Here is a 24,061-nt window from a genome sequence, read left to right as displayed (position 1 = left end):
AAATAAGATATTTATAAAGGGTGGGCAGTCTGGGTGGCTCAGCGGTTTAGCGCTACCTTCAGCCCAGGGCGTGTTCCTGGAGTCCCAGGCTCCCTGGTTTTGTACCTCAGAAGCCTGCTTCTCCCTCTGCCTGTGTCTCTGCCTCTCTCTCTCTCTCTCTTTCTCTCTGTGTGTCTCTCATGAATAAATAAATAAAATCTTAAAAAAAAATTTATAAAGATGATATTCAGACACAGTGTGACAGCTCTAATCTCCTGAGGAATAAAGACCTGGCACTGAAACAGAAATAAAGGTCAAAGGATTTTCAAAGCATAAGATACCTTAATTGTTTTGCCAGCTTTTTGACCCGTAATGTTTGATCTATGGAGTGTAATCTTTAGAGTTAAATGGTTTCTTTAATATTTCAAACAATGTTTAAAACAAATTTTGCTAAAAAAAAAAAAAAACAAATTTTGCTGACAGAAGACTCTTGAGATATAGGTTGATTTCTGGGTGGGGAAGGGTAACATAGTTTGAAATTCACCAGTGTAGTACAAATAGCTCAAGACTTAGAATTAAAAATCTAAACTATAGCTAGACTTAGAATTAAAAGATCTAAATTGTAACTTGTAGCTACCAAACCTTAGGCTAGATCAGTTATTCTCAACTGGGAAGAGTTTTTGCACCTCAGAAGATTTTTGGCAATGTCTAGAAAGATTTTTGGGGTTTAAATTAGGGAGGAGTGGGGAGTATACTATGGCATCCAGTTGGGTAGAGGGCAGGGATCTTACTAACGATCCTCCAAAGCACAGGTTAGTCTACAGCAAAGAATTATTCCAGCTGAACACATTAGTAGTATGAGACTGAGAAACCATGGGCTAGCTATTTTAACATTTTTGAGCTTTTGTGTCTTCATTTTGTAAAAGGGATTAGCACATACTTCAGAGAGTTGTTACAGAGTTGAAGTTCATACCTTTAAGAGAAAATGTAAAGCCTTTTTTTTTTTTTTTAATAACTTTATTGAGGGGGATTCCTGGGTGGCTCAGCAGTTTAGCACCTGCCTTCAGCCCAGGGCATTATCCTGGGGTCCCTGGATCATGTCCCACATCAGGCTCCCTGATGGAGCCTGCTTCTCCCTCTGCCTCTGCCTGTGTCTCTGCCTCTCTCTCTCTGTCTCTCATGAATAAATCTTAAAAAAAAAACTTTATTGAAATATAATTCATGTACCATAAAATTCACCTTTTTAGAGTATACAATTCATGGTTTTTAGTATATTTCTAGAGTTGTGCTACCATCACCACTAATTTTAGAACTTTTTTGTTGTCCCAAAAGAAACCTTATCCATTAGCAGTCATTCCCCATTCTTCCTACCCTCTTTCCCCTAGCAACCAGTAATCAATTTTCTATCTCCCTGGAGTTGCCTATTCTGGACATTTCATGTAAATGGAATCATCTAATACATGGCCTTTGGTTTCTGGCTTTTTTCATTTAGCATAGTGTTTTCAAGATTTATCTATGTTGTAACATGTATCAATACTTCGTTCCTTTCTATGGCTGAATAATAATGCCATTGTACCAATATACCATTTATTACTTATCCATTCGTCAGTTAATGGACATTTTCTTGTTTCCACTTTTTGGCTAATACTGTTTTGGATGTTTGTGTATATGTTTTTGTGTGGACGTAAGTTTTTCGTTCTCTTTAATACATAGCCCAGGAGTGAAATTGCTGGGTCATGTGGTTAGCTTTATGTCTGATTTTCTGAGGAACTGCTGAAATGTTTTCCTAAGTGGCAATACCATTTTAAATTTCCATCAGCGATATGTGAGGGTTCCGTTTCCTTCACATCCTTATCAACATTTGTTGTTTTCTGTCTTTTGTAATTTTAGCCACCCAAGCGGGTATAAAGGTGGCATTTGGGGTTTTGGTATGCATTTCCCTGCTGGCTAATGTTGTTGAGCATCTCCTCTTGGGCCAGTTGGCCATTTGAATATCATCTTTGAAGAAATGGTTATACAGACCCTCTCCCCTTTTAAGTCAGGGTTCTCCAGAGAAAAAAGAACCAATAGGATATATATAAAGAGATTTCGTATAAGGAATTGGCTCATAATGGAACCTCATTATGTAAGCTGAGAAATCTCACACTGCAGTCTGCAAGCACGAACTACTCAGGAAAGCCAGTAGTATAGTTTATTTAGTTCCAAGTCCAAAGGCCTGAGAAGTAGGGGAATTTGATGGTGTGAGAGCCAGTCCCAAGGACAGGAAAAGACCAAAAAAAAAAAAAAAAAAAAAAAATTCGGGCAGAGAGGGCAAATTCTCCCTTCTGTCTTTTTATTCTATTCAGCCCCTCAGTCGATTAGATGTTGCTCACCCACATCAGGGAGGACAGTCTGCTTTTCCTACCAGTTCAAAAGTTAATTTCATTCAGAATCACCCTTCAGTCATATCTAGAAACCATATCTAGCCAAGTATCTGGGTACGCAGTAGAGTTGGCACAAATTGATATGATTAATCACCACACTCACTTTTAAAATTGGAGTTGTCTTTTTAGTGTTTAATTGTAAGAGATCTTTGTAATATTCATGATACAAGTCCCTTGATGAAATACTCATGTATTAAAAACAAATACTTATTTCAAAGAGCAGAAAAAATATATGATTTTTTTTTAAAGATTTTATTTATTTGTTCATGAGAGATACAGAGAGAGGCAGAGACACAGGCAGAGGGAGAAGCAGGCTCCATTCAGGGAGCCCGATGTGGGACTCAATCCCGGGTCTCCAGGATCGATCACACCCCAGCTGCAGGTGGCGCTAAACCGCTGCACCACCCGGGCTGCCCAATATATGATTATTTAATCTGGACTCAGATGAATAAGAAACAGCAGGAACTTTATCATCAAGGCGTAGGATATTGTATTATACAATTGTACTGAAAAAAATTTTATTTACATTAAAATGCAATTAAGTTTCTTTAGGCTTAACATTTTCTTAAGTTTTGTTTTGTCTTTGGGGGCGGGGCAGGAATATGTGAGGAGGACTGTTTTTTTTTTAAAGGAAGAAAGTGCTAGTAAGGAGAGATTCAGGGGGAATTTTTTTTTTAATAACTCTTTTTGGTATTTTTGGTCGCTGGTGTGCATTATGTAATGAGTCAAACAAGTGGGGACTTTTTTTTAGGCCTTAAAATTCAGATTGAAAGGAGAGAATTAGTCATTTTGTGAGGATTATTTTTTGACCTTGCTAAGCTTTTAAAATGAAAAATTAATAAAGTTTTGATAAAGAGTATCTTTAACGTATTAAAATGGTGTGTTGTTTCCTGGAAATATAAATACATATATATAGATAATATTTCATCTAAATGTCTTTCTTCTTATCCTAGTTCAGTCAAAGAGTGCTGATCCTTTGAAATCAAAACATCAGTTGGACTTAGAACGTGCTCATTTCCTTGTTACACAAGCTTTTGATGAAGATGAAAAAGGAAATGTTGAAGATGCTATAGAATTATATACTGAAGCCGTAGATCTCTGTCTAAAAACCGTATGTATAGCTACCAGTTAAATTTGGTGGAATTATGCTAAGAAATTTCTCTTACTAATGAATTTTATGTGACAATTCCTTAAAGAAAAATAATTACTGTATCAATATGTGTTATTAAGTTACTCTTCATTAAAAGATGATGAAGAATAGAAAAATGATGGATTTTTAACATTTTGTTAAGAAATTGACAGTTTTAAGATTGAGTCCTTAGACATTTTTTTTCATTAGGAGTATCACTTTTTTAACCTGCTTAAACCCATATACCTAAAATTAACATTACAGGAAGAAATCACCATCACAAATGTATGAATTTAGAATAAACCTCCTCCTTTTTAAAAAATTTCTTATGTTTAAAACTAAGGTAGTGGTTTGGGAGAGCTTTATTAATTTGCAGTGTAAAATCTATATGCTGAGTGGCTTTTAGTGCTTCCTGAGGACCCTGGTTAGGACAGCTAGCTTTAAGGGGCATCTAGTGCATAAGAGCAGTGCATTTGACAGGAAGATGAGGTGAGATGATAGTGGTGTTCTCAGTATTGTCAGAGGATTGGCTTTTTTTTTTTCAGGGAAGCCATCTTGCCTGATTTCTGGAGGTAAGTGCTGGTCTCCTGAGTTTCCTGCTGCTCAGCTTTCCATGGCACCATGTTTTTATTACTTGTGTGGTTCATTTACCACATGAAGTGTCACACCTAGTGACAAGTTTTTAACACTATTTTAAATGATACTTTTAAGGATGAAAACAAATTGTCATCTTTGTTTATTCTCTCATTATTTGAAGAAATATATTCCATTATATGTTTTTTGTTTAGAAATATGGATCAGGCAAAGAAAAAATTATGCTTCAGATTATTTGTCTCTCTTTCTCTTAAGTCTTACGAAACTGCTGATAAGACTCTGCAAAATAAACTGAAACAGTTGGCTCGACAAGCACTAGATAGGTGAGTTTTGTTCACTCAAGTTCTTATCCATGGATAGCAGTGTCACTTAAATTTGACAGATTTCTCTATATGTGTCATAGAGTTCATAGTAACACCTCCCATTTTTAAGCTGAGATTTGGAGCAAGTCTGCCTTCTTCCTATGGGTGAATTTATTCCTCTCTAGTTCCCTGCTTTAGACTCAAGAAATAACAAATCAGTCAAGACCTGTTTTACTTAGTTTTTGCTATGTGTAGAACAATGATTATGATGTTTGAAGTGGAAGGCTTCTCTCTGTTGTGTAATACCAGATTTCTGGGGAGAACTTCCAGAGAGCCTTCCAGAGCTACTATTAAAAGTAGAGAAATTGAGAATGAGCTGGCCTACAGCCATTCACATACCCCCAAATTATACCATATGTGTAGCTCCTTCAATTCTGCTCAAATGTCACCTTTTCAATTAAGCCTGCTCTGACCATTTTATTTAAAATGGAATCTCCACCAGTATTTTTCTCCTGTTTATTCTAACAATCTTTCATAAAGCTTTAGCACTTTCTAAGGTATATGAAATTTACCAATTTATCATGTTTGTTATTAGTGTCCATGTCCCTTTGAACCCTCCAACCCTCCATGTAAACTCTGAGTGTAGAGAATTTTGTCTGTTTTGTTCAGTACTATAATGACCTAGCTGAGTGCCAGACATACTACATATGCTCAATAGGTATTTGAGAATGAACAGATTTGCACAAGAGTTATACTTCTTAAAGAGTGTTATAGATGAAGGAAAAGGATGAAAATTGCATTTGTAGTTACAGCGTGAATTAATAAAGTTACCTCCTTCTGAGGTTCTGACTAGGTAGCTATACTACCCCCAGCCCTTCTTTTTTTTAATTGAGGTACAACAGTCATCCTTCCTTTTCATTGTCATCATCTAACATTTAGCTTGTCTTCAAATACATTAGAATATGGGCACTTGACACATAGTAATCTTCTCCATTTTCACTTTTTTCACTAGTCAGGTGATGTTTATGACCTATGTGGATAACCATCCAGTACCCTCTGAGTGCTGCCTAAGCACAGAGGGGTGGGTCAGTCATTGGCTCCTTTGAGGGTCTGTTCAAAATTATGGATCCTCTTTCTAGGAAAAAATGTACATAAGATTTTTTTCATGTGCATTTTATGTAATTTCAGAGTGTTCACAAGATTCCTGGACCTCAAGAACTTCTGTTTTTTTTAGCTTGCTGAACCTTTGACAAAACAAAGCCAAAATTCCCTTGAACATCATGTGAGACATTCCATGATCAACTCTTTCCCCTGGTCTCATCTCCTTCTGCCTCTCATTTGCACTTTTCACAGGGTCTTCTCCCATTATTTTGAAGTTATCATAACTCGCTATGCTGTTTTATACTTCTGCACGTGCTATTTTCTCAGAATGCTCCCTCACTCCCCAGGTGAACTACTCTGCAGCTCAAACATCAATTCAGAAAATCCTCCCTTGACTCACTCCCTTTTTTTTTTGGTTATTAAGGTTAATATCTTCTGCTGTACATTCACTCGCATGTAATACTTCTAGCATTTGTCACTTTTGATGCAGTTGTCTTTCTTTCCCCCACAAAACTTGTAAACCCCTTAAGAGAAGAGATTGCATTTTTTACTTTCTTGTGTTCCCCCTTACCTTGCATAGTATCCGACATGCAATAAGTACTCAATTAATGTTACAGTGCTAATATCAATTAATGTATATCAGTTGTGAAATACTTTTGGAATAGCTTAAGTGAACTGCTGGCTGGTATGTATGGATCTTATACACTAATTTTACATTAGGAATGCTTGACTGGTTCTTGAAGTAAACTTTATTTTCTGGAAAACTTAAATCTGAGAAGAAAAACTAAAACAATTTTTCTGTACCTCTTTCTATTATAGAGCAGAAGCATTGAGTGAGCCTTTAACAAAACCATTATGCAAAATCAAGTCCACAAATAACAAACCAAAGCCACCTCCAACAAGAGCACATTTCCCACTAGGGACTAGTCCTTTCCTTGAAAGACCTCAACCCTTTATAAGTCCTCAGTCATGTGATGCACAAGGACAGAGATATACAGCAGAAGAAATAGAAGTTCTCAGGTAAATCAGTTTATGATTCATTGTAATGAGTAATTTTGTTAACGTAATCAATACAGGTAATTTTATTTTTGTTACCACATCTTAACTATAGTGTGTTGTGGTTTTATTATGAAATTATAGGGCAGCCCTGGTGGCACAGCGGTTTAGCGCCGCCTACAGCTCAGGGCATGATCCTGGGGTCCCGGGATCGAGTCCCACGTCAGGCTCTCTGCATGGAGCCTGCTTCTCCCTCTGCCTGTGTCTCTGCCTCTCTCTCTCTCTCTCTGCATCTCTATGAATAAATAAATAAAATCTTAAAAAAAAATTTATTATGAAATTATAAGTTATATTGCCATACAGCCATAACTTGAAATAATTAAAATTTGTGCTAATATATTTTAATACTAGCAATTGTACCAGACATCCATTTTTCTGAAAATCCTAGCGTCCTTTAAAATCGAGCACAAACAGCAAAATAGAGTTATGGCAGACTGCTCTTACTCCATGCAACTGGTAACCAGAGCCCTAAGGGGAAAAAATTGTTACCTTGAAATAGTGTAGGCCTGGGTCAGCAAAGGGAAGCCTGAAGCTATGAAGTTTTTACAGTTCTTTAAAGGGTTATAAAAAAAAGAAAACAAAACCAAAAAAACAGAAGAATATGTGACAGAGACCTCATTGCAAAGCCAAAACAGTGTACTGTCTGGTCCTTTACAGAAAACATTTGCCACCTCAGAGTCTGGAAGTAGCCTCAAGGGATATTAAAAATTCAGAACAACAAAGATGAGGAAATCCTTGTGATTGCATTCTGAGCCAGTGTAGATGGGATTTATCTCCAAGCCAGTGTGGCTGCTCTTTAGTTGGAGGAGATCCAAGCTGCCTAGAGCTGTGCAAGTCCTGTAGTTGCTCAGTTTAAATTTCCTAAAATTACGCCAAGAGTGTTCTTTCAATTGTAGCAGCCGCCTGAAAGCAGTTTTCTTTCTTCCTACTGAAGATTTTAATTCTTACACTAAAGTGACTCATTTTGCATAGAAAAGTTACATATGACCCACCATAACACACAAAGGACAAAGAAAGGTGGTTTTGGAGCTGAGAGACAGTAGCAGTCCAACACTAAGGCTACTCAGCATCCCTATGCTCCTTTCTATACACATTTGAATTTCATTCTATAACAAAAAACCTGTATTTCTATCTAACAAAATTCAGCTATCCTCATACAGGTGAAAAGTTCTCATCCTTTCAAAATAAGGATACACAGTCATTGTATCCATTGCTCACTATATTAATTAGTCCTTAAAGTCAGTCTCACTGAATATTGTTACCTAAGGCTAAATTGTGAAGCTGCCTTGCAACTACACTTCTAAATAAAATGAGGGAAGGAAACAGAAGAAGGAAATAGTTGATACATACAAATAAACATGCACACGAAGTAAGCAAAGCTCCTACAAACTACATTTCTTTAATTTGTCAAGTGGCCATAGCTTCCTTTTTGTACTGCCCATTCCTCATTCTCATAACCAGAAGATAGGAAGAAATATTTTCCAGAATTGTAAATGTTACGTTTTTTAAATTGCAAAGTAACTAGGTAATTGCTTTCTCCCTTTTGGCTTTGGATAGAATTTGTTTTGTGTCTTGATGTCAGGGATACTCTCCATACTTTTAGAATAGGTTTATCTTGAGACCATAGTTTTTAGTTGTATAGAATGCTAGTCTTAAAAGAATAGCTCTTACTGGATTGAATTGACTCAGTTATTTTTTGGTATTCAACTATTTTGTGAAAATTTTATTCAAATAAAGATATCAACAACATGAGATGGTCATTTTAATTTTATTATAGTACTGTACTTTGTCATGTAAATTTTAAATAAGATTGATAATTAAGGTAAATTTGAACATTTACTTTAGATTTATTTCCTTGTGTTTTATAGGACAACATCAAAAATAAATGGTATAGAATATGTTCCTTTCATGAGTATTGATCTGAGGGAACGTTTTGCTTATCCAATGCCTTTCTGGTAAGTAAGCACTATTGTACTTTTTACTTCCCAGATAATTTTAATATTTCATTAGTTTTTCCATACTCTGAAATCCAATTTAACTCATAGCCTTGAAATTGAAATTTGTAATAAAAAGGTTTGGAAGAGGGGTATAGTTGTGGGGAAAAGGTAAGGCAACAAACATAGCAAGAGTATCTGTGTTGTCATTTGCCTGGAAATGGGCACACATGGCTCTCCTTTTGCCTACCATTGCACTAAAACAGTACCTGACACAAAGTAAGTACTCAGTAAATATTTGTCAAATTGGTGTTTGCATCACAACTGCAAACGCAATAAAGAAATTAAGTGGAAAAGTGGAATGGAATGATGATGTTGCTGTTTACTAAAAAAAAAAATCCAGTTCAAGAAAGGGTTAATTTTGAAAATGTTGATTAGAACAGCTCTCCAGATTGTGACAGCTTGTGTTAGAGACTTAAAAATGTTACTTTGTTCATGACTCCCAGCTTCTACTAATTCTAAGGAAATAAAAATTTGACTGAAGATGCATATAATAAATTAGAGCATTCATCAAAGCATCTGTTAGAGCAAAAATTACTGAAACAAATTAAATATCCAACAATATGGGAATGATTAAATAATGGCACATCTATGTTATTACAGTAAATGTTTATGCTACTAATAAAAAATACATCTTTCAAAGATGTAGAGAAAATGCTTGCAATTGAGCAAATTTAAAAATATAAAATTTGGGTATTTTCTTTGGGAAAATTTCTGTATTTTTTTTTCTTTTCATGTATTTATAGATATGTAAAATGTAAAAGTACACATCAAATATTTACAGTGGTTATCTCTACATAGCAGAATTGGATGATTTAACTTTAAAATTTTTCAGAATTTTTGCAATGAGTGTGTTATATTTATTAGAAAAAAATGAGAGTTGAATGTTTATTATATACCAAATATATAAAAGGTTCTATAAAGAGCGAAATAGCTGCTTTCTCATTTTCTAGTGTTTTGCAGTTCTTAGATGGGCAAAAGTTAGACATGTAGCCAATGAGTTATCAACCTAATTTTTTTCATTCAGGCAATCATATGCTGGTCACTGATTGGAGTCTAAGAAATTTTTGTATCTGAGAAGCTCTATAGCATTTGATCGATGTTAAGGGCACAAATTGTAAAGCCAAACTGTCTAGTTTCATATCCGGTATGATGCTGGGCAAGTTGTTAAATCTCTCAGATTTAAAATAATAATAGAATCTACCTCATGGTGTTTGTGATCATTAAATTAGTTAAAACATATATAAAGCACTTACTAGTGCTGGTTATACTGTTACAAGGGTTAATATAGACAAATATCTTATTAAATTCTAAATTATATTACAAAGTTTGGTTGTTCAATTCAGATACTTAAAATGTTTGAAGAGAAAGAGAATTTTTTTTTAATTTATTTATTCATAGACACACACACACACACACACACACACACACAGGCACAGAGGCAGAGGGAGAAGCAGGCTCCATGCAGGGAGCCTGATGTGGGACTCGATCCCGGGTCTCCAGGATCACACCCCAGGCTGCAGGTGGCGCTAAACCGCTGAGCCACAGGGGCTGCCCAAAATGTTTGAAATAAACAAGAAGTTTATTCCTTTGACCAGTAATTTCAGTTTAGGAAACAATTTCAAAAAAATGTTTATAGATCTAGTCAAAGATTTCTATAAAAGATTCATCAATTTTGTAATTGTGAAAGTGTGAATCAGTTATTTTCATATGTTCTTAAATGGTTATATCCAAGCAGAGATGTAAACTTGAAGTTCCAGTCTCTGTATAATAAATTAAGATAAATCACGGTTTTAGTGCTCATACAACAGAACATCTATAAGAATAATACCGTACAACCATGAACAATCAAGTTTTTGAGAAATCAAAAAACATAGGGAAATGCTTACAATATAATTGAAACAGTAAAATATCTGCAAACTCCCTTAATTTAGGCATAGCACCTGTCAACAGTTGGAATTTTACATAATTTGTATAAGATTACTTGCTTACTGCCAGTCCTCCATCCTGGGTTATAAGTTCCATAAGGACAGAGAACATGTCTGTTTTAATTAAGTTACACTCCAATGCCTAGTGCAGCGTCTGGCATCTAGTTGAGTACTTAGTAAATACTTGCTGAATTAAATTTATAGAAAAATCAAGAATAAATATTAGATTACTCTAATTAGGAAGATTTTTCCTTTCTGTTTTCTAGATTATTTTATGGTAGAATACTCAGAAGAATAAGTAACAGTAAATATTTCAAAATTCAAAGGCAACAGACTGATAAAAAAGGGCTCCACAATTTATGAATTTTGGTTAGAAAGATTGAGTGATTTTTAAACATTTTTTTCCTGTTTGGGTCACGTATTTTTAAATCCTGAAGTAAATATGTTGAGTATAAATTATATTTGTAAAATATTTAGTATCTTTAAAGTTAGAACACTGATTTTGATAACTTAGTGATGACTTTTGAAAAAACACATATTAAGGGATCTTGGATTTACTCTATATTTTCATATGGCAGGTTAAAAATACAAAGCGATTATAGATTTGAATTAACTTTATATTTTCCTCTAAAATTTTGTGATGCTTGTCTTTAAATTATTCTAAATTTGTTCAGCTCACTTTCTATTTACAATCAGCTACTGTTGTTACTATATAGGTACTAAAGTGTCACCTAGAACACTAGTGTTCTATGACATGATCATCAGAAGGTTTGAGAAGTTTTATATGATAGTCTTAGAAACTTGCATAAACCTTGGTTTATTAAGTATTTACAGATACCCTCTAATGGAAAAAACAATATAAGAGTTTGTAGATCACATATGATTACAAAACCACCTTTTACCTAGAATCACTATTTTTTGGAAAAAAAACATGTTATATTGCTTTGTCTTATTCTAGAAATCTTATGAAACCTGAGGACTGTTACATTGTAGAAGAGCTTTGAGGAAAGTTAAATGTTTTTTTATTTTGTGCTATACATCAATTTTAGAGAAATATTACACAGTATATTCCCAACGTGCAGGCAGAGGGTAAGGGATACAAATGGTGGATATGGCACCAGAGACCTGGGTTCAAATGCCAGTTCTGCCATTTTTTGGCTGTATGACCTTGACAAGTTATTTAATCACTTTTAAAAATATTTGGTTTAATGGAATTGTTTTAAGGATTAAATGAATAGTGTATATAAAATACTTTAGCATGATGTCTGGCACATGGTTATTAATCAATAATTAGCTACTCTTATTGCTAGCTTTGCAGAGAAGAGTTTGTCAAGAGCCCTCATAAAGATCTGTACCTTCCTAGGTCCTTTTGAATTGAATTAGCTTGTATTATTGTTAATGGTTCTACTTTATTGAAACTGAATTTCTTGAATATAATGATACTAACTTAAACTTTTAAATTATATTCTTAAAGTAAATATAAATGAATTTAGTTCCTTTCCTGTTTTCAGTTATAAATATAAGATGAGCAATTGACTGGATTCATGGTTAAGTGTAAAGAGCCAGATTTGACCAGAGTGTTATTTAAGGATGATAAAAGAATAGCTATGATCATTATGCCAAATAAATAAATAAATCCCTAGGAAATTTAATTTTGTTTTTGTGTCATTTTTAAAGATTAATTGTAGTAGTAGTAGTAGTAGTATTTAATTTTTATTATTACCTCAGTGATAGATGGGGCAAACTACCATTATCACCTAAACAAAAAGCTACATTTTCCAAATGGGTACGACCAGAAGACCTCACCAACAATCCTACAATGATTTATACTGTGTCCAGTTTTAGCATAAAGCAGGTAAACATTTTATACAATTTTATATGAAAGCTAACATTTTGAAGTAATTTGGTATAGATTTGGGTTTTTTTTTTAATTTTCTTATATATTTGAGGTGCATGAGTATATTTGGAAAAATTATTCATTCTGTATACTTTGACTTAGATGTACTAGGAAAATATAAGTATGAATACTGGTTTGAGCAATTACAGATTTTTATATAGATCCTATTAATCAATAGGTCTTGCAGATGAGAAAGTTGAGGATCTCAACGTTACCTTGATAAGAGAATAGATTCTTTTAAAAAAAAGAAAGAAGGTATTAGGCTTATTTAAAACACTTCAGTGGTGGAACAACAATATGGCTTTATTGTTACTGTATTCAATTAACTTTGCATTGAAATACAGATGTCTTCCAGTTAGTATAAAAATAACAGTCCTGAAATACTATGATTGAAGAATCTTTTCATATGAATATTCAGTTTAATTGGTTGTATTATAATAAACCAACTTTTTTTTAAATGCCCTTAGATTATGCTTAAAAACATGTGGGTTCAGTGAGTATGCTTTTTATTCAGAAATTTTATTCTGAATTTCATTTATTCAGAAATACATCATCCATATTTGTTCCAAATTAGTTTTATTGAAATATCCTACTCAGTTTTTCTAGGATTTGTCTGAATAAAATATGAGTTGGCAGTATAGCATTTCTGTTTATTATTTTGATATTCAAGTAATAGTTAATTCAGTATAAAAAGCCAGTTGCTTAGGTGCAGTGCTTAAATATTGTGGTTATGTTGAAATTACATAAATGAATTAATGTATTAATAAATTCTTATTAACAGACAATAGTATCAGATTGTTCCTTTGTGGCATCACTGGCTATCAGTGCAGCTTATGAAAGACGATTTAATAAGAAGTTGATTACCAGGTAAAGTTTTATATTTGTCCCTTTAGCCCCTTTCATATAATCGTCTCTTAACTAGAAATTAACAGCTTATGTCTTATCTGCCTAGAAAGTGAAGAAGGCATATCACTTAGAATATTGTGGCCCTCTATGTTAAGCAGATGATTTGTGAATGTGGAAAGATTTCCTAAAATAGCCTAAGAACATATGCACATGTGTTAATATATATGAAATAGGTATGTTTTGAAATAAGTGAAATTGGTTAAAGTAAAATGATATCTTACTCATAATTACACTATAGTATATGGTAGCCACTAGCCACATGTGGATATTGTATACTTGAAATGGGCTAGTCTGAATCAAAATGGGCTATAACTTTAAAATGCATTAGACTTTGAAAACTAAATACAAAAAATATATAAAATTGGAAAATATTATCAAATTTTTATAGTGATTACACTATTGAATAATATTTTGTATAGGTTTGGTTAAATAAAATATATTAAAATCTCACCTTTTTTTTAAGTTTTAAATGGCAACTGGAAAATGAAAATCTTTCTTTTGACCAGAACTGCTTTAGCATGTACTGAAATGTTATTGATGTATTTCTCTCAATTTTTAAAAGTTCTATTAGCTAAAAATCATTCACTGTAAAAATTAAGCATTATAATTTTTTCATGCATCTTTTCCTGAGTGGTTTTTGTGTAAGTCCTAAGATTACAAAGATAAATTAAATACAGGCCTTAGTTTCAAGCTATTTGCCATCTTGGATAAATAGATCACATAAGTAAATAATATGTTAGTGTAAAAGAAAATTGATACTGATACAAGTGTCTTATTAGATAATTTTGTGTGACTTTATCAGATAATTTTGTGTTAACTTTATCTCTGTCAGAGTTGTGGTTAGTTGCCTTAGTTCTGGTTAATTGAAATGGTCTCAAGAATCTTAAGCCAGTGGTAGAAGATTATTTTAACTAGCATAAAACATATCCATTTAATAGAAAATTCATTAGAGTATATAATTAAAAACTTTGTATTTTTCAGAGTATTGTGAAATTTATGACCTACTGTATGATCTCATAAGATACTTTATGTTAAATAAGCACTTTGATTAGGGTGAAATTCTTTTTCTAGGCCTATTATAGAAAAATATTCTTATGTTTATTTTTATAAAATTGCCAAGACAATAGCATATGTCTAAAATATCCTGCATAGTAGTTTATATTGAATATTAATTTGGTATTTCAATATTTATTTTCCTTACAAAAGCATAATTTACCCTCAGAATAAGGATGGTGAGCCAGAATACAATCCATGTGGAAAGTATATGGTAAAACTTCACCTCAATGGTGTCCCAAGAAAGGTGAATAATCTTTCCCCACCCCAACCCCTTCTCTCTCTCCCTTCCCCACTTTTGAATATTGAGTAGAATCATTAAGAAATGTTATCTGTGTAAACATTTAAAAAGATTTTGAGTCTGGTGTTATGCATATTACTACCAATAACATCATATGTTAATAATTAAAAATAAAAATTAAGAAAGTCTTTTTAAAAATGGTTTTGGGAAATTTATAGAAGATTTCAATAAGTAACATTGAGCTAATGATTACTAATGCTTAAACCTTAATCTGATAGTTCTTAATTGATTAAAAGGAAATTGGACAAACTAAATCTAATAAGTCACAGGAATTTATATGTGTAGTCATAACTTCAAATCCAACAAGCCTTTAAAATTATATTTTCCTTTGTGAAATGCATACAGTTTTAAATTACATTAATTTCCTTAAGTATGAATTTGTTGTAATGGCCTGACATTGTTGGGATTCTCTAGCTCTTATCTACTCAGAGGTCCAGGAATCAACATTAGCATTACCTGGGGACTTGTTAGAATTGCAAAATTTTAGGCCTCACCCTGAACCTACTAAATCAAGAATCTGCATTTAAACAAATCCCCTGGTGATTTCAGTCTGAGAAGTTGCTCTGTGACTCAGCGATACTCAAATTTTGGGATGTGTAGAATCACGTGGAGGCTTTAAACAAAAATTGCGGGCAGCCCAGGTGGCGCAGCGGTTTAGCGCCGCCTGCAGCCCAGGGCATGACTGGAGACCCTGGATGGAGTCCCACGTCAGGCTCTCTGCATGGAGCCTGCTTCTCCCTCTGCCTTAGGTGGTACAAGTCCTAAGATTAGGACTTGTACCACCTGTGTCTCTGCCTCTCTCTCTCTCTCTGCATCTCTATGAATAAATAAATACTTTAAAAAAAATAAACAGAAAATTGCTCTCTCACCCCCATACCCCCTCACCCCAGGAGTTTCCATTTCAGAAGTTGTGGGGGTGGGGCCATAATCTGCATTTCTAATAAATTCCCCCGATAATGGTGATGCTAAGACCCTCTGAGAACCCCTGCTGGTTCTTAAAAATTAAGCAAAATCATTGAGAATGGTTTTTCAGAACTGTAATCTTTAACCCTTTATTTAAAGAATCTTTGAAAATAATAGTTGCATGACTCTCCTATTAGTGTTAGATCAGAATTCTGCCTATCATCTTGTTTCCCAGATCACTTTATAATGTGACTTAGAAACTGTAGCTTTGTGGTAATCACTTCCTCTATTAAATGTATTTTTTAGCCATACTGTTCTGTTTTTACAACTGTACATAACATGAGTCTTTTTGCAGGCTTAGTAAAGTTACTCCTAGTAATACTGTGATTTACCTTAATAGTGAGGCCCTTTTATAATTATTTTGGATATAATGTACATTTCTAGAATCTGTAATAATTTTGATGGTATAAATCTGTTTAACCAGTTGGCTCATGGTTATCACCTGACAGGGAAATTAGCCTATAAAATTGAATGAAGACATTGTATAACATTTTATAATTGATCAGATTCTAGAAATATGAAGCTATAATTACTTTAATAATAGGCATATTGTGCGTTTTATTTCATTTGTATGAAAGGTATTTTTTTTCCTTGATAGAAAGGATTTTAAGATATTTTGTACCACCTAAGGAAATTAATGTTCTCTTTCTCCAGGTGATAATTGATGATCAATTACCTGTTGATCATAAGGGAGAATTGCTCTGTTCTTACTCTAACAACAAAAGTGAATTATGGGTTTCCCTCATAGAAAAAGCATATATGAAGGTCATGGGAGGATATGATTTCCCAGGATCCAATTCAGTAAGTATCAGGATGATCCAGACACAGATTTATGCTATCTAATATGACTGTTTTAAATTTGAGAGATTATAGATGATATTTTTGTTTAAAGGAAAACAAAACAGTATCTGCCCTGAGAAATGTTTCTCAGTCTACCTTATTAGGGGAAACTGTATTTTCTTTTACAAGGATAGTGCATTGTAAAGGATTCAAGGAAACCAAAAATGTATGTCTGCGAGATGTTGGGATGCAAGACCAATTGGATGGTCTTTTTTTTTTTTTTTTTTAGACTGCAAGCAACATTTGGGTTTTATAAGAGCAGAAACACTAGCCCAAAGGTTATAATTTGGACCCAAAGTCACATCTGGGGTTTCCACTGGAATGGTGACATTTAAAACTTACTCTTCTGCTCCAACCCAGGAGGAAAGGCCCCCTCTCTGCTGGCCGAGGCCTGCGCACCAGGGAACCTCCTAGCACCACCCCTTGGGTCATTGCAGCAGGGAGCTTGGGGCCCGGGGCATCCCCAGGGTTTTAAGAAATGTGGCCTTGAGTGAGCTGGCTCTCATTTCGGCCCCTTGGAGCCACCTGAAGGTGGGAGGCTTGCACTGGCGCTCGCCCCTCTGCACGCGGGGGCGTCGGGTGGGAGCAGCAGCCGCGCACCTGCAGCCCCGGCAGTGCCCCAGATCCCCGTACAGCGGCTCACGGAAAGTGTACCTTTTCAAAGAAATCTCTTCAGATCAAAGGATGTGTCATTTTGTCATCCTTATGTGTGGTTTTTGATTTGTAAATTCAGGGTGTTTTAGTTTTGCCCAATCTTAACACTACTTAACCTATAAAATCAAAGTGTGCCAGTGTCCTTTAATTGTATGGGGTAGCCTGGGCTTATGCCAGAAATTAGATTAGTATAATTTGAATTACGACACTAACCAGCCTGTGGCCTTAGAAAAGGTATGTAACCATTCTTAGCCTCCTTGCTTGTGTGTAATATGAGGAGGATAATATCCACCTCTCAGAGTTGTGAAAATTAAATGAAGTAACGTATGCAAGTCATTCATCATTCGTAGCTGGTTAGTTTCCCTGCCTCGTACCTGGTCTCTCCTTCACTCTTCTAGTTCTTACAATGCAAGGCATAGAATGTATAGGTCATAGTTAAATGCAATAGGATGTTAAAATCTCTTCTTAGCCTATACACTCAGTTGTTCTGTCCTTCAATTATTTTTATAGTTTAGGTTGTTTGGTGTTTTCTTTTTTTAAGATTTTATTTATTTGTGAATCAGAGGCAGAGCAAGAGAGTGCAAGCAGAGGGAGGGCAGAGGAAAAAGTGTTCTCCTCATCCTCACTGAGCAGAGAGCCAGACTCAGGGATCCCCAGGACCCTGGGATCATGACCTGAGCCAAAGGCAGATGCCAAACCCGCTGATCCACCCAGGTGCCCCAAGAGTTTAGTTTCTAATTCACTGCCTTTTAATTTACCCAGTGCAGCATAGAGAGAGAAAGAATGAGAATGTATGTAAGATAATAGAAAAGTGGCTATCCTAAGAACTCACTAAATGGTGACTGTCATCATCATTATTAAAGCACCTTTTATCTGTAACATGTTTTAAGTTTGTATCATATTTACCAGTAAGACAGTTGGGTTTAGGAAAAGCAATGGAGATTATAAGGAATAGATAAACTTCTGCTTAAATCCAGGTAGGAATTTGAGTTAAATAAGAAATGTATTATTGTCAAAAACAGCTTACTACCCTCTGATTTAGTCCATTGAAATCATTATATCAAATCAATGAGATTTAATAGCTACCCTGGGGATTTATTTAAGAGCTTGACAATAATATTGATGGTCCTGAAAATATGTTTATGTTGCAGAATATTGATCTTCATGCACTGACGGGGTGGATACCAGAAAGAATTGCTATGCATTCAGATAGCCAAACTTTCAGTAAGGATAATTCTTTCAGAATGCTTTATCAAAGGTAAACATTTTCTCTCTCTTTCTCTCTCTTCTGCTCCCTTTCTCTTTTTAGTAGTAAAAGAGGCTGTTTTTTAAAAATTATGCCTTATTTAAAAGAGCTACTGCAGGGCAGCCCCGGTGGCGCAGCGGTTTAGCGCCGCCTGCTTCCCGGGGTGTGATCCTGAGACCTGGGATCCAGTCCCACGTTGGGCTTCCTGCATGGAACCTGCTTCTCCCTCTGCCTGTGTCTCTTTGCCTCTCTCTCTCTCTCTCTCTCTCTCTCTCTCTCTCTGAATAAATAAATAAATAAATAAATCTTTTTAAAAAATAAAAAAATTAAGATATTGCAGAGGCTGCGTGTTTAGTTATTTAGGGAAATTGTGTTATTTATTTTGTTTTCGTTTTTGTTTATTCAAGTAATCTCTCTGCCCAACATAGGACTGAAACTCAGTGACCCTGAGATCAAGAGTCACATGTTCCACCAACTAAGTCAGCTAGGCACCCCAGGAAATTGTGTTGTTGTTTTTTTTTTTTTTTTTTTAAAGATTTATTTATTTATTTATTAGAGAGAGAGGCAGAGACACAGGCAGAAGGAGAAGCAGGCTCCATGCAGGGAGCCCAACACGGGACTCGATCCTGGGTCTCCAGGATCACGCCCTGGGGCGAAGGTGGTGCTAAACCAGAAATTGTGTTTTTAAAATAGACTTCACTTTATGTACTTGCTACCTCAGTTACCCTCACTGATGGTTATGATTAATCCAGGTTATAAATAATCCAGAACGTTTGAATCTGGAATATGTTATGTGGACAAATTGTTTTATATTTCCCTAAGTACTTACCAATTTGAGGGAAGGTGGAAAAAGAGAAGTCTGAGAGTATATATATATTCTCAAGAGGAATATAACTTTTAAGCCTTAAGTGAATAATCCACATGCAGGGACTGGAAAGTTGTACAATAATACACATTCAGTAGTGAAACTAGAAAACTTCAAAGATTTGGCAAAATGTATTTCACATCTTCAACTTTATTTGTAAATCGTTTGAAAACTTAGCATTTGCTTTCCTTCATTGTTATGTTTGTACCTAAACCTTTAGATAGTTATCTAAAACTGGAGGAAGGGGGATCCCTGGGTGGCTCAGCCGTATAGTGCCTGCCTTTGGCCCAGGCGTGATCCTGGAGTCCTGGGATCGAGTCCCACATCGGGCTCCCTGTGTGGAGCCTGCTTCTCCCTCTGCTTGTATCCCTGCGCCTCTCTCTCTCTCTCTTTCTCTGTGTCTCTCATGAATAAATAAATACAGTCTTTTAAAAAATAAAAAAAAATAAAATTGGAGGAAATTGGGGCAATATGATAATTTATCTGTTAATTTGTGAAGTAGAAATGTACTTCTTGTTCTTTGAGGGGTATTGAGAATAGCCAGTTTTAGAGATGTCAAATTTGCAGAAATTTTAAACCCTTACAATAAAGGAAAGACAATGTGATCTGAGGTTACAAACCTGTTTTCTTTTAATTATTTGTCTGTTGGGGTCATTCCAGGTTTCACAAAGGGGATGTCCTCATCACTGCATCAACTGGAATGATGACTGAAGCTGAAGGAGAGAAGTGGGGTCTGGTTCCCACACATGCTTATGCTGTTTTGGACATTAGAGAGTTCAAGGTTTGGTTTTAATTTTTTTTTTTCTTTCTCATACCTGATAATAAGACATTGCAAGGATCCCAAATAGTATAATAGCCTCTTTTTTTTTTTTTTTTTTTAATTTAAATTTTAGTTAGCATACAGTGTAATACTGGTTTCTGGAGTAGAATTCAGTGATCACTTACATATAACATCCAGTGCTCATCAAAAGTATAATAGACTCTTGCATACTGACAGGTCAAGGTTTAGATGAAATTTTAAAAATCATTCCACCTATTACATTAAATAATTTGACCTCAACCATTAGAAATTATGAAATAAAATAGAGGAAATGTAATGGTAGTGATGCACAGATGTTGATAAAATAAATGCCTTTTGCCTTTTTTTTCTTTTTCATAAAAGTAAAGGTAAACACACAGCCCTCAAGGTTCTGGGCTATTTGCTGGTGTTGGGGTCAATCATAGCATAGCGTTAGTTTCAAGAGCATGGTAGACATTCAGTAAGCATTTGTGAAAGAGCCAAAAATAAGAGAATGTCTGTGAATAAGAAACCTGCCAGTGGGTTTGCAAATGTTTCTCATCCTGACAGCTCTCACATGCTTTAAGACATTTCAGACCCTTTCTCTGCTCAGGTGTTGGAGTGGTTGACTTGATTACTTCTTGGGTTACTGATTAGTTCTTTTTAACTGAAAAATAGATCCATTCTATGGATTAGAAAATACAAAGATGATTACAGGAGAATTCTTTTTCCCTGATGATATAGAGTACCTAAGCTGTGTAGTCACTGGAAAGTTTAGCCAGCCATGTGTTCCTGTTTCCCTTGCTTAAACTTACAGAAGGAAGTAGTGATCAATCAGCAATAACAGTATTCCATTATGTATTAATTAGATTTATTTTCTTATATGGCACATGGAATTATATGAATTATGAAGCAGTAAGGACCTGCTACCACATCTCAAGGTTTTCTAAATCAGCCACTAACCATACTGTATAGAATACTGTATTCCTGTAAAAGTAGCATAAAAATTGATTACTTAAAGCAAAAAAATAAAAATGTATGGGAAATTGAATAAGCTGAGAGTTCGTGTTTGTTTTAGAAATGTGATTTTCCACAAACATGAGTTAAAACATTGGGAATAACAGTTGCTATTATAGTATTATGTGTATGTTACTTTATTGTTAAAACTTTCTGGTAGAATAATAGTGAGGTAATGGGAAGGTAATTAAATTTAGATAATGAAAGTCCGTATGAAAGCTTGAATTTGAGGAAATTTTCTGTGAAGATTGTATCTTTTACTTTGAATAATGAGGCTAGTCTGATTGTTGAAAGTAAACTAGACAAATAACAGGTTTATGAAATAGACACCTGTGGTTTGACCTAAAAAGAATACATTTATAAATTTGCTAAATGCCAATAAAGTAAGAATTTCAGTAACAGCTGTTTAGTTAAAAATCTGAAAGCACTCATATTATCAATTCCATGTGGGAGTTTTCCTGTAGAGATTAAGGCATTTTAGAGCATGTGTAGATAGAGTATGCTGTCTGTATTTTGAGATAGTTCCTTAGTTCTGACTTGAATTTAAAAATATTTTTAGGGTTCCTGAGTGGCCTAGTCAGTTAAGCACCTGCTTTTGACTCAGGTCGTAATCCCAAGGTCCTGTGAGTTGCCTGCTTCTCCCTCTGCCCCTTCACCCCACTTGTGCTCACTCTCTTTCTCTCTCTCTCTGTCAAATGAATAAATCTTTATTTAAAAAATACCCAAAAATATTTATTTCATTCAGGCATTTATCTCTAGTCTCTGTTGTGCAGATAGACCTAATCTTAGACTAAAGCTACTGCCAATCTTCTACATTTGTGAATTTCTTCACTTAATATGATTTTATTAATACTTGTGTGAAAATGTTATCCTTTTTGTTTGCTTCTAACCAGTTTGAATGTCCTAAGATCTTCAGTTTTAGTATCAGTCCTTTGGGTCATTTTGTTGTCTCCTACTTGGAGTGATGTTCCATAGTCTACTGTGAAGATATATCTCAGTTTCAAGCTGCAGTCTCTTAAGTCCAGCAAGTCTTACCAAGGGATTTCTGAATTTATAGAAGTTTTTTCATTTGCTGCCCTTTGGAAATAACTTTGAAAATGGGATATTGCATCATAAACTAGATCTGGTTTTGGTTACGTTTCTTCCTTGTTCAGGGTTCTGAATTGCAGGCTCTCTATCCAAACAAAATCTATAGCTCTTTCTTAGTGTCCTTAAATGTCAGTAATGCCTGGGACCTGCCCCAGAATTGCTTAGCAGCAATTTCCTCTCTTTTAGATTCCTTCTTGGGATCCCTGGGTGGCGCAGTGGTTTAGCGCCTGCCTTTGGCCCAGGGCGCAATCCTGGAGACCCGGGATCGAATCCCACGTCAGGCTCCCGGTGCATGGAGCCTGCTTCTCCCTCTGCCTGTGTCTCTGCCTCTCTCTCTCTCTCTCTGTGACTATCATAAATAAATAAAAATTAAAAAAAAAAAAATTAGATTCCTTCTTTAAGAAGTGATAGAGTTCTGAAATAAGGCAGATTTCCTGCTTATGTAGAAGTAGGTTTTATGAAAAAAATAATAAGAGTTAAATATCTGTACAATAGGGGCAGGGGTGGACAAGTGGTAAGAAACTGAGAAAAGCAATTTGAAGATTCCTGAGAGAAATGAGTCTTAGTCCAGAAATTACATTTATCCCAGGCCATCATTTGCCACATTTATAAAGCCAAGGAATATGTCTTTCAAAAATGTCCCCCCAGTTTGATATCATTAGAAAACAAATACAATTTCCTGATTTGTTTGAAAATAAAACAAATACTCTTGGATTTACAAGCTCTTTTGATTTTCTGAGTCCACGTAATTAGTTCTATAGACACACCCGCTATTTGTTGAGCCACTTACTATAACCTTAACACTTTGTTTTATAAACTCAGGGGAGACTTCTGAAAAAGGACAGTAGTGTTACCATTTCAAGGAGTTTACAATCTCATTGGGGAAACAAGACATATATTTGCACAAGTAGGAAACAAGATAGGATATTATTTGTTTTAAACTAAAGAAATACAGAGGGTTAGCACTAAAATTTAGAGAAGAGGTAGTAATTAAAAGGAGAAGAAAATTACTAATTGTTAAGTATTTTATATTCGTTTAGTCTTCACAACAGTGTTCTAGGAGACATTATAATGTTCATTTTACATGTGAGTAAACAACTGATCAGAGAGTAAATGACCCACCCAAAATCCATAAACCTAATTAATAGTAGAGTTGGCATTTGGTCCCATTTCATTCTGACTCCAAAGTCCATGTTTTTCTCTTCTTCACTGCTTCAGTCTTCACTGAGAGACAGTCAGTAGAGGAAAAAGCTAAGGAAGATCTGAAGGAAGGAAGGTGATTATAGGAGATCAGAGAGGGCCTTCCAAGAAAGGGAGACAACATAGGTAAATGTAAATGCCTTTAGAAGTAAAAATGAATAAGGATTGTTTGTGGGATTATGAGAGGAAAGACTAAATTAAACTCAAAGATACATGGGAAATGAGTACTGGAAAATAAAGTGAGTTCAGAGCAGAGTAGATTTTTGAAAGAATGAAAAAATTCTTGATGCTCTAAGGCAGCACTGTCCAAAAGAACTTCCTACTGTGATGGAAATGTTCCATATTTGTATTGTGCTGTGTGTATTAGCTACTAGCTATACATGGTCCTTGAACACTTGAAATATGACTAGTTTAAAAAAAAAAAAAGATTTATTCATGAGAGAGAGAAGAGGCAGAGACACAAGCAGAGGGAGAAGCAGGCTCCTCGCAGGGAGCCCAACTTTTATTTTTTTTAATTTTTAATTTTAATTAAATTTGATAATTACCACCTCTGGGTAGTAACTACCGTATGGGCAGCATAGCTCTCAGGAATAGGTAGGCATTTACAGTTTTTGATCAGATATGTGACCTACTGAAAATGTTGATTAAAGTTGACATGGAAGGAAAAGTATTTTGATCAGTATTCAAAATGCATCCTCTCTTAGAAAATGCATCTATAACTAATAAAAGTTCGGTAAAACTGTTTT

The 24,061-nt window shown here is 34.8% G+C and overlaps 1 protein-coding gene across 2 annotated transcripts in view; it reads left to right on the top strand.

The window, feature by feature from the left end:
* CAPN7 (calpain 7) overlaps positions 1-24,061 on the top strand; it is a 41,569-nt gene that overhangs the window by 4,445 nt on the left and 13,063 nt on the right. For both annotated transcript variants that reach the window (XM_038570793.1, XM_038570792.1), the window contains exons 3-12: positions 3,356-3,513; positions 4,381-4,448; positions 6,348-6,548; positions 8,453-8,539; positions 12,235-12,361; positions 13,185-13,270; positions 14,516-14,609; positions 16,281-16,427; positions 18,272-18,378; positions 19,892-20,012. In XM_038570793.1, coding sequence (XP_038426721.1) covers positions 3,356-3,513; positions 4,381-4,448; positions 6,348-6,548; positions 8,453-8,539; positions 12,235-12,361; positions 13,185-13,270; positions 14,516-14,609; positions 16,281-16,427; positions 18,272-18,378; positions 19,892-20,012 — 1,196 coding nt within the window. The remainder of the gene's footprint in view (positions 1-3,355; positions 3,514-4,380; positions 4,449-6,347; positions 6,549-8,452; positions 8,540-12,234; positions 12,362-13,184; positions 13,271-14,515; positions 14,610-16,280; positions 16,428-18,271; positions 18,379-19,891; positions 20,013-24,061) is intronic.

The sequence above is a fragment of the Canis lupus genome, chromosome 23, assembly GCF_011100685.1.
Source record: "Canis lupus familiaris isolate Mischka breed German Shepherd chromosome 23, alternate assembly UU_Cfam_GSD_1.0, whole genome shotgun sequence".
Classification (NCBI taxonomy): Eukaryota; Metazoa; Chordata; class Mammalia; order Carnivora; family Canidae; genus Canis; species Canis lupus.
This window is presented reverse-complemented; position numbering and strand designations above follow the sequence as displayed.